We start from the raw sequence: 17,556 nt of genomic DNA, 5'->3' as shown, positions 1-17,556 counted from the left end.
ACGGTCACAGTGCCTGAAAGGTTGACCCTTTCTGAGGTTGGTTTATAGGTAGTCACCAACTCACTGCATTCCAGTGCTCTCTCCTGGTGCCACAGGGAGTGTGAACGCTAGTCAGTTAATAAAGATCATCATCTGTGTTCTTAGGAGTGCTGGTGTTGTGTATCATGGTATAGCCGTGGAGGCCAAGGGAACCACCTTCCATCTTGTTTTAGACAGGATCGAGTGTTCACCGCTGTACACACATGGCTGTTTGGCACATGAGCAGCTGCCAATTCTCCTGTCTTCACCTCCCGTGGTGCTGCAGGAGTGCTAGGATTACAGATGTGGTCTACTGTGGACTTGTGTGAGTTCTGGGGATCCAAATTTAGGTTCTCACAATTGAGCACTTTATCTGGGGAGCCATCCCCAGTTTTTTCCTTTGTTTTTGAAATTTATTTATTTTATATGTGTGGGTGTTTTGCTGCATGTATGGCGGTGTACCATGTAATACAGATGGAGGAAAACAGTCTGGTGCCAGTGGACCTAACCTGGAAGGATGGCTATAAGAGGCCTTGGAGCAGAGAGGCAACAAAAAGAGGAGGAATCCTGCAAAACCAAGAGAGAGAGAGAAGAACCAGCTGCAGAGAGAGTGAAAATTTGGGCAAATACAGTGGACTTGCCTTCTCCTCCATGGTTTCTTGGTTTATGTTGTTGGTTGTTGCAAAAAGTAACAAGATACTGAAACTGTTCTCAATGTATACAGAAAAGAAAACTGAAAACAACTGGAAGTTGAAACTTAAATTAGCACCAGCTGAGCATAGAGGTAAGGTCTCTGCATTTTGCCTCCATTGGTAAGATGTGTATATTATTAGACAGTTGATACATATATCAATATCAGTCTCCAGAGCAAACTCTTAAAATGATATGCAAAGATATATATTCATTACTATCGATAAAGCAAAATAAATTTCTAAAATCGATGTTCAAATAACTTAGAGGAAGAAAGAACAAAAAGAAAAATGAGGGTAAATAGACCCCAAAACATAATAGCGGATGTAAGCTCTTAACCTATCAGCAGTTGTATAAAATGCAAATTTTCTAAGTGGACTCATTGAAAGGCAGTGCGGTTACAACTTATCTTTGGCCCACCCGAGAGATAAAATTTTACAAACCAAACTAATGTATGTAATAAAAGATTTCTGTCTAGAATATACAAGTAACTTATGACACCTTATAATAGGGGGAAACACGTTTAGCAGACACACAGGCAGTCTGCTCCTTGATCAGAAGTTGGTAAATATGTTCCCTGGATTTTACCAGCTGCTCTGGCAGGCACATGGGATGCTGTGTGGAGACCAGGTCCTGAATTTGTAGGACTGAACCAGTCTGAGCCCTCAAGTCACTGGCCTGTCCCATCAGCTGATCACATACCCCCAGATGTCATTACATATTCCTGCACACTGATGTGGTGGCTCTTAAGACCAGCTGGACATCATACTGATACTCCATGTGACCTTGGCATCATTATAATCTTCTAATGATAAAACACATAGGTGCCAGAGTAGATCCGACCACATCTAAATTAGGTAGACAAGAAGCGGCAGCCTGGCCACTAAAGATCTCCCTTCTTTGTGACAGTATGCATTATAGCACCCCCAGTGCCCAGCCCAGCCCACCAGGACTTTTGCTCAGGAAGGACCATGCCTCTAGAGTGTGAAATCCCCTTCTTCACTCATTGGTCACTTAACACCCCACCCCAACACACAATTGTCTATTTGAATGTGGTAACAAGCAGGAAAGCTGCAGACACAGTGGCAGAATTTCAGTTCAGCCACGGTAGATATGTGCTAAGTGTCAGAAACCAGGCCTTGTACCACATTCCCTCTTGTGTGGCTGGGATCTGTTTTTGTTTCGTTTTGAGACAGGGTCTCTTTACACAGTCCTGGCTGTCCTGGAACTTACTATGTAGACTAGGTTGGCCTTGAATTCACAGAGATACACTTGCCTCTGCTTCCTGTATGCTGGGACTAAATGTGTGTGCCACCATGTCTGGCTTGGCTGATCATTATTATTCTTCATTATTTACTTTATAACAAATGAGCAAATGCAAGTAATAATTTCTCTGAATTTTTAAGTCATCATAGAAAATGACTGAACCTGAGCAGGGCAATATAGGAAGCCCAGTTTGTAGCCACAATAGGTAAATGTTGTGGAATAATCTTTTTGTACACGTGAAGAACTGTCACTCTGATTGGTTTAATGAAAAAATGAAAGCTCAATAGCTAGGAAAGATTTCCAGAGGACACTGAGAAGAAGGACGAGTTGCTAGGAAATGCTAGAGGATGCAAGCAAGCAGAATGGGCAATACAAAGTATAGGTAGCCAAGCAACATAAGAGAATGAAGATCAAAAGATATGGGTTAATTTAAATTATAAGAGCAAGTGAGAAACAAGCCTAAGTTATCGGCCAATCTTTTATAATTAATCAGTCTTCAAGTCACTATTAGGGAGCTGACCATCTTCTGTAGGAATTCCTATAGCCAATAGCCTTTAAGATACCAGCACACTTGAACATGGCCTCTTATACTATAAATTCTGATGTAAAGCATGTGCTTGCTCTTTCTCTCCCGGCATCTGAACTCAGTTTCTGTTCCCTGTTTGTGTAGAGGACTGTGATCTGTGAGTCTACCCCTGAAAAATAAAATCCTTTGTTATACGCAATTCTGAGCTAATGTGGGATTATTTTGTAATTTCCATTTTCATCTGGCAGCCATGAATCCCAACTCCACACCTACGGATATAGGCCAAAAAAGACCCAAAAGGTCCATGACCCAGAAGGTCTCCCACCTGTGCCCGCCTGGCTTGCTTTCACCTTCTAAGTGGTTTTGCCAAACCTCATCACAGTCACAGCAGAGCTACTATGTGGCCTTTGCATGCTTCCCCCTCGCTTGCCATTTTTCCTGCTGCAAGGCTTATGTGATTTTCCTTATACATCCATTTATCTGATTTTGGGAATTAGTTCTGTTTTTCATATTATATCACTAAGAAAATGGTTTGATAACAGAGCCAAGAATGAGGCAGTTTTAGAAATAATACAGTCTTTACAGACTAATAATGAACAACTAGTTGAAAAAATAATACGATTGAAAAGGTTAACATTAATTTGACAGACAAAATCCAAGCAATGTTGAAGGCTGCTGAGACATTATCTGAAAGAATTTGTGCTGTTGAATTTAACCATCGGAATCTGTTGAAAAGTTATGATAGGTTAATGGTAAGATATCTCTCCAGGAAGGCAATATGCATGCCATCAAAATTATGTCCAAGGATGAGATGTTATTGTTATTGGACAAATTTTATTCCTTGGAATTATCAATGATGGCATTAGAACAGAACACTGGACAGGAGATTTAGACTTTACAAAAGTAAAGAGATTTGAAGATTGAAGAAATTATTAAAACTGATGAGCAGGGAGAAAAGGTACAAGGACAGGATTTAGCCTCATCAGTATGTGTCAGAGTCCGGGATGACTTACCCAGAGTTTTAGCTGCCTATCTGGTAATATACTCTGAGAAGCCATTTGGCACAAAATACCCTAAGGTAGTCAAAGAATATAATGGCAACCTATAGGTATGAGCAATCTAAAAGAAATTAAGCAAGCAATAGTATCCTATGGCCTGCATTCACCATTTGTTAGGGAAATGGTGAAAAAGTGGGCTTCAAGCAATAAGGCTACTCTACACAATTGGCTTCAGGCTTCAGTTAATCTCAGAAGTCCTAGAAAATGAACTCCAGCTGCTATGGAAATATTATTGTCAAGAAGAGGCAAACATTTTAGAACAACAGGGAAAAGTAAAAGGATTTGAGACTTCCCATGATCAAATTCTTGGTGAGGGTCATTACTCCGATCCTCAGGACCAGGCTGTCTACGACAAACACACCTTGTCCCTATGCAGCACAGTAGCTTTAAATGCTTGGGACAGGATTCAGGAACTAGGAAAGAGAGTTGAGTCATATTTTAGGGTTAAACAGGGTCAGAGAGAACCCTTTAGTGACTTTTTACAAAGATTAACAAAGGCTGCACAAGTAGGAGTAGCAGACCAAGAAGCTAGATGTGTACTAATTGAATCTCTGGCTTTTGAAAATACCAACTTAAAATGCAAAAAGATACTTGGGCCTTTAAAGGTTAGATCAGCAGTAATGGATGAATGGATCCTGAATACAATGAACGTTGAGACATTTGACTATAATACTGAGGTTTGTGTAGGAGAAGCAATTTCCAAAGGTATGAGGAGACATCAAAATGCCAAATGTTTTGATTGTGGTAGAATAGGACATCTGAAAAGAGATTGTAGACAAGGAATTCCTAGGAATAAAGTCTGCTCTGGAAATGACAAAAATAGGCAGTCTCAGCCTTCGGGAATATGTAGGAGGTGTGGCAAAGGTTGACATTGGACCAATGACTGTAGATCGACAAAAGACAGACAAGGCAACCCAATACCATCAGGAAACTTCTTGGGGAGCCTGCACAAATAAAGACAGACAATGGTCCAGCGTATGTGTCTAAGAAAGTGAAAGTTTTTTTGCTTATTATAGTATAAAACATATTACAGGTATACCAAAGAACCCTACAAGTCAGGCAGTTATGAAAAGATCAGATAAAACTATAAAGAACATGTTAAATAAACAGAAAGGATAGAAAATACCTACAGAAATAGATTACATAATGCTTTATTAACATTGAATTTTCTTAATGCTAGTGAGAAAGGAACAATGGCAGCAGAGAGACATTGGATAATAGAAAAGACTTTTGAATTAAATCATCTGGTGTATGTATTTCAAGGATGTGTTGACCTCAGAATGAAAACCAGGAGATGTGTTACGTTGGGGAAGGGGTTTTGCTCTTGTTTCCACAGGAGAAGGCAAGCTACGATAACATCAAAATTAATAAACATTCGATCTGAAAAGGAGAAACCCCTTGAGACAGATAAATGACAGCTCATCCACAGAGGTGACAATCATATAGGTGGTAAGGAAACCTCATAGGGGTTGGGGCAGGGTTATGTTCTTGTCTTTCCAGGAAAATACACATCTTCAAAAAGTCATGAGACCTTGGACATTTGGATGCCTAAAGAGGAAAATGACTTATGAGGACAGGTCATTTGCAGGGAAAATTTCATATATACATTCTCTGTTAAATATTTAATACCCAGTAGAAATATAACTCACTTAAAAATCAAAGCTGGCTTTGGAGTTGGACAATGGCTATCCTTCTCTAAATCCAAGCATGTTGTTAAAAGAAAAATTCATAGTTTCTGTCTCATGTCAGGAGTCATCTGATATGAGACAGAAAGAAGAAAGATCTTAAAAAAATTTTACTTTTCTCCATACCTATTTTGTCTATATCATATCTTTTGTTGAATATATATCTATAAGAATAATGTTTAAGTTTTCCACAATGAACAGTAGATTTTCTGCAGTAATCTTTGAAGTTTCCAGGAAGAAGATGGGGCTCCACAACAATGACTTCCCCTAGTTGATATGACATCATGATGCTGATAGTGCTACTTTAAGACTGGTTTTGGGTACCAGCTGCTCAAGATGGTTTTAACTTGGTTATCTGAAATAGTGTCTTTTTGCAACGTTCTGATCAGAACTCCAAATAGGAACCTCAGAAAAACCCTATCAACTATTTGGGGACTATTTGCAGTTATACCAAACAGTAATCTTGAAACTTAATTATCATTTTACTTTTACAGAATCCCATAGAAAGAACATTAACCCCATGACAACTGGAAATAATTCTAGAAGACAACATCTCCTCTTCCAACAAAGTTTGTCCTCAGAGTTAGGGACATCAATTAGGGGTTGATTATAACTGGTATAGGGTTTGGGGTTGGGGTAGAAATTATGTAGGCTCAGGGATCCCTTTGGAAAAAAAGAGATATTGGATGGGATAATAGGCAGATTAGTGTGAGCTTATTCACACTAATAGTGAGTAATAGTGAATACTTGTGAGCTATTATTTATAGGCAATTTACATTGGTATAGATTCTTGTATATTGAAACAAGTTCAAATTATATTTGTTATATTGAATATATTCCTATTTCTGTTTACAATATTTGCACATCTATGCAAAGTTATTTTGTCAGACTGTATGCATACATGTTTCTACCTCTGTTTCAACATTTTGTATATTGATACAATTTTAGGATATATTTATCATATTGCATTATACATTTCTACCTCTGATCAAGATACTTGTATGCTGTTTACATTTTGAGGTCATTGTCCTCAACTGCCGCACAGTTGTTTAAAAATTGTTTAATATTCTAATATGAAGTCTTAGTCTTTAAGTTATACAGGTATTAAGTATTATAGGTCAATAGTCATCCATATTTGTCATACTTATAGTTAGACTAATCAGGTTCTTTAGATACATAGAGATTGAATTATGCATAAATAGGCAATCTTCAACCACTTCAAAGAGCTGTAGAACATGGCATTTAAATAACTTAGGGTTCTGTTGATGTGAGACACGATTGCTCCTGGTAGCACCGATCTATTCCTGAGAGAATGTTGAGCACCAAAGACATTGTATCTGGAGCTTGTTTCTTCTTGGCAAAATTGGCCTTTGGGCAAGGAACCATCCATGCCTCGACCACTGCCAGAATGCATGATGTCTGGACAGGACAAGCAGGATACAAGAAAAAAGACTGCCAAAACTTGCCAAGACAGGGTAAGACAATTCTGAAAATTTTCCTGCCTCGGAAAATGGTCTGTTAGTTACTCTAGGCCTTAGCCAAAGTTGGTGCCTCAACATTGCAAATGAGACTTTGGGTGACTGCCCAGGTAGCAGTTGTCTCTGTCACATCTACTGCACATTTTGGAAGCTGTTTGGTTGCACTTCCTGCTTACTCAAGTAATACTATATCCCTTCCCAGGCCTTTGATGGGGCTGAAGATTAGATAGTCGTAGTTACTTTCCTCTTATGATTTAGCCAAGCCATTTCCTATACAAGACTTAGACTCCTTAGGATAGAATGATTATTGAAATATTTAGCATATGTTCCTTGCTTAATATTGTTTATGCTGGTTGTAATCCTAATTTTTATACTTGATATTTGTTCTTATTATATATAGTTTTGTATTAGGCTTAGAACTCTTTTATTTAAACAAAAGGGGAGGTGCTGGAGGAATTCCTTCAGCAGTAGTCTTTAAGATACCAGCCTAGCCCTGCGGTGGTGGCGCACGCCTTTAATCCCAGCACTCGGGAGGCAGAGGCAGGCGGATCTCTGTGAGCTCGAGGCCAGCCTGGTCTACAAGAGCTAGTTCCAGGACAGGAACCAAAAGCTACGGAGAAACCCTGTCTCGAAAAATCAAAAAAAAAAAAAAAAAAAAAAAAAAGAAGAAGATACCAGCCTACTTGTGCGTGGTCTATTATACTATAAATGCTGATGTAAAGTGCATGCTTGCTCGCTCTCTCCTGGCTTCTGGATTCGGTTCTTATTCCCTGTTTGTGCAGAGGACTGATATCTGTGAATCTACTCCTAAATAAATAACCCTTTATTATATGTAATTATGAGCTAGTGTGGGATTATTTTGTAACTTCCATCTTTAACCATTCTGATGAAGAAACCTGACTACAGGTAAAGGTGTAACTAACTGGGGACTCAATATCTGTGATTAGTGTTTGATGTAGGCAGGATTGTGCAACTGAGCCCTTAATGTGTGCTGAGTCTATACTAACTCCAGGCAGAGCTGTGGTTCTCAACCTTCCCAGTGCAGCGATCCTTTAATACAGTTCCTTATGTTGCAGTTACCCCCTCAACCATAAAATTATTTTGTTACTACTTTATAACTGTAATTTTGCTACTGTTATGAATCGTAAATATCTGATATGTGACTCCTTTAAGGGTCATGATCCATAGGTTGAGAACCACTGAAGTAGAAAAAAATAGTTGATAGAATCCAGAGATTTAGAGAATTGGTGGTCCTAAAGGCCCTGCTTCAGGCTGGAGAGACGACTCTGTGGTTAAGAGCTCTGGCTGCTCTCCCAAAGAACCCAGGTTCATTTTCTAGCATCCACATGGTGGCTCACAACTGTCTGGAAACTCCATTTCCAGGTGGTCCAGCACCTTCTTCTCACTTCTGAGGGCACCAGGCATGCATGAGACACACAAATATGCAGGCAAACACTCGTAAAGTACAAATAAAAAACCACAACAAAACAAACAACTCCCCCCCCCCAAATAAAACACCCAAACAAAACCCTGCTAAATGTTAAAGGGCCAGAGTGTTCTATGAATGTGGAAAAGGAAACACAGTTTGGGTTTCCTACATATTTTTCCAATGATTTATACAGAACATTGAAACTTGATACATACTTTGAAGCACACAAAATTTTATTCATAACCAAATATATTTAAAAATTTTAGACAAGAACCAAAAAGAAAAAATTTAGGTAATATTCTTTAAGCTATGATAGGAAACACATGCTTTGTTACAACAACAAAAATGGCTAAGTTGTGCTTCTACAAAATGAAGACCATGCACTCGATGCAGGGCTCTTTCTGGAGAAGGTCCTCCCGCACCAAGGGGAATGGAAGAGGAGGTGACAGTGGTGGGCTGATGCCAGCACGGGCTTAGGTGCAGTTCGTATTTTCATTTTAAACTCTAGAAACCACAAGGTGGGGCTGGCAAGCAAACCCGGATTTTACCGCGGCATCGTGGCAGCCCGCAGGTTGTTAAGGGCAACGGCCATTGTTTCAGCTAACTCTCCAGGTCATTCTGCTCCAGTTAACAGTGGAGTCGTCAGGCTTGACAAACGGGCAGTGCTTTAAGTGATTCACTAAACAAATCAAGAAGCCACTATCTCATAACCAGTCTTTTCTACCTTATTCTACTCTACACTCTTTGAAAGACATGCACAAAAGACAGAAGAGACAAAGTCAGAGTGAGGGAGGAACATCTGCTGATCACATTCATATGTCTGATGAGAGATTTATAGCTCAAATATAAAAAGAATCCCCAGAACTCTTCAGGAGGAAAATAACCCAATAAAAACATACAGAGGGCTTGAATGAATAGATACTTCACATACAAAAAACGTTTAACAATTACCATTTTAGGGTATGCAAATGAGCACTACAACACATATTTACTTTGACTGTCAGGCTGGCTAAAGTTAAAATAAAAAATAAAAAAAACCCAACAGTCCACTGGAGTGTTTGTGTGTTCCTGGAAACAGAAGAAGACATTAACAACCACAACGTTTGCAAGTTCCAAATAAAGCTATGCACACTCTTGTCAAATGAGACCACAACCTCTCTTGAATGGCCAAGAAGTAAAACTTGAGTTTATGTGCAAATGCTCTCCTTGTGTTTACAGTGATTTAATTTAAGGTGCCTCCAGGTGGACCATGTTCAGCTGGCAAACAGCTATACAAGTGGTGGTATATTTACTGGGGTAGGGGTAGGGTCCAATCTTTTGATACTATAATACTTATTTCCGAAGTTCACACTCAAGAGCCACATAACTTGAGTTAATAAAAATGTAGAAATTCAGGTTTTAAGCAAGTTAATGGTTCTGTATTGGGCTCTCCTTGGCTGTGATGCACTTACTAGATATCGGAATGCTGTTAGCTATAAAAGGACGACATCATGGATCCCTGTGGCTCTGGAGATCATTAACACATCACGGTAAGCGGAACTCAGATGCAACAACTTACCATGTCACAAGATTTCATTGTGACACTGTGGCAAAAACCACAGGTGCAGGAAATAGTTGCTAGCAGGGTATATGGCTGCATGAAGTACATAATCCAAGGGATGTGGACAATGGGACTTTCTGATCTTCATTGTGGCAGTGGTTAGCATACTATCTTTGGCAGGCAAAACTATCCCTTAGGAACGGAGATTTTGTTGCATGTAAATACATGAGATTAAAACATTAAAAGTGTAAGGCACTCTGATAGTGGCTTCTGAACTTGGTGACACTTCACAATCACTTGGAGGTTTCAAAATAAGGGCAAGAAAGTCAATTTCTAGCCCCTTTTCCTAAACAGTTTCTTCTAAAAATTTTAGGTGCTTCAAATAAAATTTTGTGTGCTTCAAAGTGTGTATCAAGTTTCAATGTTCTAGCCACCTAATATGCAGCAGGATTTTGCTTTGTTTTCTGTTCTGTTGTGTTTTTTTTAAATTTATATTTTATGTGTATGAGTGTTTGCCTGCATGTATATTTGTATGTCTCAAGCATGCCTGGTCTTTCTTGCAAGTAGACACAGCTTAGAATGACCCTCACAGGCATGGCTGTGGCCCACCCTGCTGGCACACTGACTGACAAGCAGCTATAAATTCTGTCTCCACCCTAAAGTGGCTCCCTTAACTAAGAATTGTGGTTCCGTGCTCCCCTATCCACCTTTCCTTTATTCCAATTCTCCTGTTTCCCCAGGTCCCCCCTCCTTCCCTTCTACCTTTTCTCTCCCCATCTCCCCTTACCCCCATCCCACCCCACCCCCAAGATCCCATTTTCTCCCCGGAAATTTGGTCTACTTCCCTTAGCCAAGAGGATAACTATATGTTTTTCCTTGGGTTCACATTCTTACTTGGCTTCTTTAGGTTCACCTATTGTAGACTCCGTGGTCCTTATTTATGGCTAGAAACCAATTATGAGTGAGTACATCCCATGTTCATCTTTTTGGGTCTGGGACACCTCACTCAGGATAGTGTTTTCTATTTCCATCCATTTGCATGCAAAATTCGAGAAGTCATTGTTTTTTACCGCAGCGTAGTACTCTAGCGTGTATATATTCCATACTTTCTTCATCCATTCTTCCATTGAAGGGCATCTAGGTTGTTTCCAGGTTCTGGCTATTACAAATAATACTGCTATGAACATAGTTGAACAAATGACCCTAGAGGGGCTCCCTAGTGCCCAAGATGAGGTTCCCAGTTAGTTCCTTGGGCAGCTGAGGATTGGGAACCTGAAATGACCCTATCCTAGAGCAATACTGACGAATATCTTGCATATCATCATAGAATCTAGGTCCCAAGGAGGAGCAGAAGGAGGGAGAACATGAGCAAAGAATTCGGGACCACGAGGCGTGCATCCACCCACTGAGACAGTGGAGCTGATCTACGGGGAGCTCACCAAGGCCAGCTGGACTGTGACCGAAAAAGCATGGGATAAAACCGGACTCTCTGAACATGGCGAACAATGAGGGCTGATGAGACACCAAGGACAATGGCAGGGGGTTTTGATCCTACTTAATGTGCTGGCTTTGTGGGAGCCTAGCCAGTTTGGATGTTCACCTTCCTAGATATGGACGGAGGGGGGAGGACCTAGGACTTACCACAGGGCAGGGAACCCGGACTGCTCTGTGGACTGGAGAGGGAGGGGGGGGGAGAGGAGTGGGGGGAGGGGGAGAAGGGTGGGAGGAGGGGGAGAAGGGTGGGAGGAGGGGGAGAAGGGTGGGAGGAGGGGAAGGGAAATGGGAGGCTGGGAGGAGGTGGAAACTTGTTTTTTGTTTTTGTTTTTTTTTCTTCTTTTCGCAATAAAAAAAAAAGAACAAAAAAAAAATAAAGTTATTTGCCAAAAAAAAAAAAAAATTTTGTCTCCAGAAACTTCTGTGAAAGTGCACTGTAATGTCTCAATCTATAGATAGGCGGATCGACCTATGGCATTTTTCATTAAGAGTCAGAGCATCCAACAGAGTCAAGGCACAGAGCAAACACTCCGTACATACGTGGTGACTAACTGATGATTAATTGGTTATGCTATCCTGAAATTTTTTCCCATGACAGATGGTGTATGAGTGGTGCAGTTCTAAGAAGTATTTTAATCTTAAGATCTTAGATTTTCTATTTTAAGACAAAAGAAATAAATGTCTTCCCAGTAAGCTAATCTTTCTGGGTCTGAAGGGTTCTGAGAGATGAGCAAAATATTTCGGCTTACATCACAGCACTACAGTGCCGACTGCGTGAGTTAATCTGAATTTTTTTTTGTTTTTATTTTTTTGAGACAGGGTTTCTCTGTGGTTTTGGAGCCTGTCCTGGAACTAGCTCTTGTAGACCAGGCTGGTCTCGAATTAATCTGAATTTTTTAGAACATACTCCTACCTACCTGGGATGTGCAGAGACACTAATTGTGATGATTATTACCCTAGAACATGGCCAAACACAAAATAATTCATTCTGATTGCATTTATATGAGTTTTTAGGAAACAAAGAGCTACTTTACTCTGACAAAAGTAAGTCAACAGGCTGAAGCTGGCGACAAAGAGGGGAGAGACTCCAAGGGGGCAGGAAAGAGCTCTGGGATGTCCTACATCCTCAGCACTTCACTTCTGACAGAGATGTGTGAGCTCCCTCCCCATGTCAGTGCTCTGGCAGACACTGACGACCTGATACTAGCCACCTGAAGGGCCTGACCTCACAGGTTAGGGGTTTAGTCCCCCAAGATTCCTTCCTTCCTTCAGATGCTGATTCTAAGCAGTAGATTAATCCGCAACTTCTGCCAGATGACTGTGAGCCTTAATTTTCTAGAGCAGTTCACAGGACTCAGTCAGACATATTACCAGCATGTTATATAAAGGAGCAGTCAAGAAGCAAGATGAAGACACACACACATACCAGGTCAGGAAGGGTGCTAGGTGCTAGGCCTACTTTAGCTGTGAAGTTGGGTCTGGAGGAGTACCAGATGCAGGGTTTACTTTTGGTGCGGAGTTGGGACTGGCACATGGCCATACTCACCAACTTGGAAGTTCTCCCAACTCCCAAATTCAGGGATGCTTTTTGGATTGCTTTGGAGGGGGCCCTTTTCTCTTTCCCAGAGGATAAAGGGGGCTGCAAACCCCAAGCTTCCACTTATGGCTTAGTCTGTTAAAAAAAAACAACAACAACAAACCCCTCTCCACCTAGAGACATATCCAAAGTCAATTTACTAGTTAAAAAGATAATTAGGGACTTTGTTATTTATTAGGGACCAGATATTATAATAAAGAACTCTCCCAGAATATCTGTTTCAGGATTTCTGAGCCTAAAAGGGGAAGGTAGAGAACACACACACACACACACACACACACACACACACACTTTTTAAAATCAAAATGGCCACATTTTCACAAAAATAAAAAGTCTACATCTGTAACCCCAGCACTTGAATTTGAGGCTATGGAGGGTTACCCAGTAACATGCTTTGTTTTTGGTATTGAATTCTTGGGGATCAGGTTAAATAAAAGGTGAATTAATAGATTAAAAATTCTAAAAACATGTTGCTTACTGCTGAATGAATAAATTCAATATTGCATCTTGTCCTAGCATACTGTTTGACTACAAAGCCAGCCAGACTCAGCGATACTGCATCTATTTGGGAAGGAGCTTGCTCCGATTTGGCATTATTCACTAGGCAAAGCGCAGTTTACCTGCGTTGAACTCCGGGTCGTTTTCCAGGACAGTCACGGCTCCTTCCACAGCATCAACCGCGCTCCCTCCGGCCTTGAGGATTTTGTAGCCCTCGGTGGCTGCCTTGGCTATGCCTTCGCGCACCCGCTCTTTCCGGTCGGCCGAGATGTTGCTGGCTCCGCCACCATGGACTACCACCACGAGACTCACGTCGATGGAGCCTAGGCATCAGGAGGAGGCAAGCGTCATTTCAAACCGGTCCAAAAGAACCGACCTGAGTGAGCGGTGACAGTCAGTTCAGTTTTTTTTAGATTGTGAAGAGGGAGGGTCAGCTCGGCGTGAGTTATGCACGAAAAGCCCGAAGCGACCCCTGGCCCCAACAATTCTCCCATACTCGCGCACTCCGACCCCAGGGTATGGTCTGGGCATCTGTGGCTCAGAATGCTGGGGTTCAGGACTCTGAGCCCGCGCCTGTGCCACAGCTCTGACCCTCAGCCTCAGTTTTCCCGAAGATCACCAGTCTCCATCCCCTGTTGGGCCGCCGGTACGCAGGACGCGTGTATCACAGCTCCAGCTCTCCCAGGCTTCTCTGTGCCTCAGTGTCTCCAGGGTAGATGCTCCCTGTTCGGGTTCCCTCCGCCCAGGGGTCCGGGGCAGCCTGAGGACTGGACCTTCCCACGTCCTTCGGACCTGAGCTCCTGCCTTTGGTAAATCCTACATTTTCGTTCTTGGTCACTCTCCCGTACCTCGGGCTGGCGCAGCCATGGAGCCGCGGGCGCACGGAACACTCTCTCGGTGCGGGGCGGTCGCCAGGATGTCAGGCTGGCCAAGCCACCAGGCAGCAAACTGCTGGGCCACCGCAACCGCTCCGCTGGCAACGGTTCCACGCCTGCGCACGAGGGTGAGGCCAAGGAGCCACAGAGTTACCGTAAAGCCCTGTGGTCCCTTCCGATGCGCACTAGCCTCCTCCCGGAGTTCCAGATCCACCCAGCAATACTGCTCTTCTACTCACTAGCAGCACGCGGGACCCTCTGTTTCCTGTGCCTTACAATTATTGCACGCTCTTAAGTCTTGCTAGCTAGTATTCTAAATTAAAGTCTCTTCCCTTTAAGTGCACCCGTTCTAATCTTTCGTGAAGAGCAAAATATAAAGTATACAACCGTCAGTAACTCGCCTGGTTCTGTGCATTAGATGCTTCAAGAAGCTGAAAAACACACTCACTTCCTCCTTCAAGCCTCAGGATTCCAGTTCTAAATCCCTTCATTTCCCAGTGCCCTTATTTTGTTGATGTTTGTCTTTTTTCCCTGCCGCCAGCATTCCCCAAATTTGTTATGAAAGACCCCCGTCCAGCTTGCTAAGCAGCTTAGCACCAGATGAAAGACCCCCCACCCCCCAGCTTGTTAAACAACTTAGCACCGGTAATGCCATTTTACAAGGCTTGCACTGAATATTCAGGGTTTGAACAAAGGGCAGTTTAGAAGCTGCCAAAACGAGATAGAGACACCTGTGGCTGGGCCGGGGAAGGAACGGGGAATGTGGCTGGGCCTCGTCTGTCCCAGGCGGGGAGGAACGGTGAATACCGAGAAAGACACCTTGTCTGCCCTAGATAAGAGCCAAGACAGCCCATATCTGAATTCTCGGGAACTAGGAACCTTGTCCCGACCTGAACTCGACCACATTCAAACTAACCAATAAAAACCCTGTAACTACGCTTCTCGCTTCTGTACCGCACTTTTTGCTCCCCAAAACATATATAAACCCATTACCCCGACCTGGAGGCACACAAGTCCTCCGAGAGACTTTGTCGCCCCAGGTACCTGTGTATCTGAATAAACCTCTTGCTGTTTGCATCCGTACAAAAAGACACTCTTGGAGGGTCTTTCAGTTACAGCACGGGGAGAAGACCAAAAACCTTGTATTCACCAAGCTGATTCTAGATTCTAGTTTTGTCCTTCTAATAGTCAAAGTGAAAGACCCTACAGACCCCCTCCTCAAAACCCGCAGCTAGCATGCTCCCGGGGGAACGTCCTGTTTGTCTTAAACAAATCTCCGGATCAGCAGCCAGCCTGCTCCCGTTAGAACATCCCAGGTGCCTGGGAGAACAGGAGATAGAGATAGGAAGAGTGCAAGGCAAGATGTCAATAAGATAGGATGTCAACAAAGCAGGTTAGCTATAAGATAGGAACAGGATGATTGTTGCTGAGAGAGGAAACCTTTCATGCCCCCCCCCCCCCCCCCCCCCCCGCCGCATTCCGATAACCACGCTTTTGCTTCTATAAACTTGCTTCTTGCTGACACCCATGCTGAGAGGGGAAACCATTCATGCCCCCGCCTCATTCCGGTCGATCGATAACCACGCTTTTGCTTCTGTAAACTTGCTTTTTGCTCTTCCCTATAAAAAGCCCGCCCTCCAGTTGGCAGGTGCGCAAATCTTCCGAGAGATCTTGCTGCCCACAGGTACCTGTGTCTACTCAATAAACCTCTTGCGATTTGCATCCGTGCAGTCTCGGCCTGTTACTTGGCGTTGGGGAGGTCTCCTCCCGAAAAGAGGTCCTCGTCGAGGGTCTTTCAAAAGGAGCGAGAACAGATCAGCCGGGGCGGCAACTACAAATTATGCATGGGAAGAACACCTTCTTTACAATGTGAAGCAATTTTATTTGAATGAGTTCATTTTTTCATAATTTTTAAATAGCAGTTTTAGGAATATTTTATTTTCATTATCAGTCTGATTTGTACATTTACTAACTAGATGAATTGATGTCAAAGATAGTCTTTCACTTTGCAAGCCTTTCTTCCTTCAAGCCGGGGCAGCACAGGCTCATGTGTTACAGAGAGACTAAATATATACTAATACAAGGGTTGCCTTTCTGTAAGAATTCCCAATCATTAGTTCTGCAGTCCGGAAAAATAAACCACAACCTCAGTAATGATGGCTCCAAATGCTCAGTACAGGGTGGGTAAGTGCCAACTTCCCCGATCGTTTTCCTCGTTCCCATCTCACCACTAATTAGAGAAAAACTGTATTGGTTTCTTCTAACCATCACAAAGGGCAATCCCTCCCAGTTAGTCTACCCCTGGTTTCCCTAAGCCAACAGCACCCAAACAGGACACACCAAGCCTTCTTGATACCCCCGGGAGACTCTTGCCTGCTTTTGAGTCTCTGTCAAAGCAAGTGGTTGGTTGATTACTTTGCGATAGCAAGCTCTAAGTAGCTTTGCCTTGTTCTTATTGGGGGTGGGTTTAATTTACTGCTACAGAAATAGAGATCCTTATGCAAAAGAGACGCTGGAGAAGGGACCAGCCTTTAATTCTAGAAACCAGAGTGTCAGGCCTAGTCAAACTCTGGCCTTTCCCTCGGTTGCCTACCTACCTCCTTCTACGGTGTACTTTGCTGTTGGCTAGTGATGGCTTCATTTCATTCTCTTTGAGGGTTGTAAAGTCAGACTGTAACACTCTAAGAGTAGCTTTGCTACAGAGATGACTTTGAATTTGCTCTAATTAGAAAGAAATTGAAGTGATTTCATGTATTACAGTCTGGTCTCAAACTCACTATGTCATTGAAGCTTGCCTTGAATTCCTGACTCTCCTGTCTCGACCTCCTGAGTGCGGGGATTATAGATCTGCAAGTTATCTGACTTCATACATGCACCGTGGCATGTGTGTCCAAATTACTCCCCTCCAATAAATTACCACCTCCTCAATCAATCAATAATTGTAAAAACAATTTAAAAAAACCCATAAAACCCTCATGAAGTTCTAAGTAAGTTTATGATTTATAGCTGTCCTTGGCCCCACGTTGGAAGAAGGGGGCTGCTTGTTGGTTCCCGGCTGCTCAACCCTGAAATAATCACACAGAAACTTTATTAATTAAATCATTGGCTTGGCCCATTAGCTCTAGCTTCTTATTGGCTAACTTTTACATATTAATTTAAATCATTTCTAGGAATCTGTGTATCACCACATGGCTGTGGTTTATGGGGTAAAGTTTCCAGCATCTGTTTCCTGTGGCTCCATGGTTTCTCTCTGACTCTGCCCTTCTTTCTTCCAGCATAACAGCCTAGCTTTCCCCTCCTAGTTCTGTTCTTCCTTGCCATAGGCGCAAAGCAGTTCTTTATCCATTATCCAATAAAAGCAACACATAGACAGAAGGACCTCCCACCCCAGCCCCATATGGG

The 17,556-nt window shown here is 42.5% G+C and overlaps 1 protein-coding gene across 1 annotated transcript in view; it reads right to left on the bottom strand.

Moving 5' to 3' along the window:
* The window catches only part of Asrgl1 (asparaginase and isoaspartyl peptidase 1), a 52,410-nt gene that overhangs the window by 11,430 nt on the left and 23,424 nt on the right, over positions 1 to 17,556 (bottom strand). Inside the window, exons 3-4 of the mRNA XM_041662188.1 lie at positions 14,128 to 14,270; positions 13,402 to 13,602 (exon numbers count right to left, since the gene is read on the bottom strand). Of these exons, the coding sequence (XP_041518122.1) occupies positions 13,402 to 13,602; positions 14,128 to 14,270 (344 nt within the window). The remainder of the gene's footprint in view (positions 1 to 13,401; positions 13,603 to 14,127; positions 14,271 to 17,556) is intronic.

This window comes from Microtus oregoni, unplaced genomic scaffold, assembly GCF_018167655.1.
Source record: "Microtus oregoni isolate MIOR12 unplaced genomic scaffold, Mior012 000012F_ref0000307, whole genome shotgun sequence".
Taxonomy (NCBI): Eukaryota; Metazoa; Chordata; class Mammalia; order Rodentia; family Cricetidae; genus Microtus; species Microtus oregoni.
The sequence above is the reverse complement of the archived record's forward strand: the minus strand, read 5'-3'. Positions and strand labels throughout refer to the sequence as shown.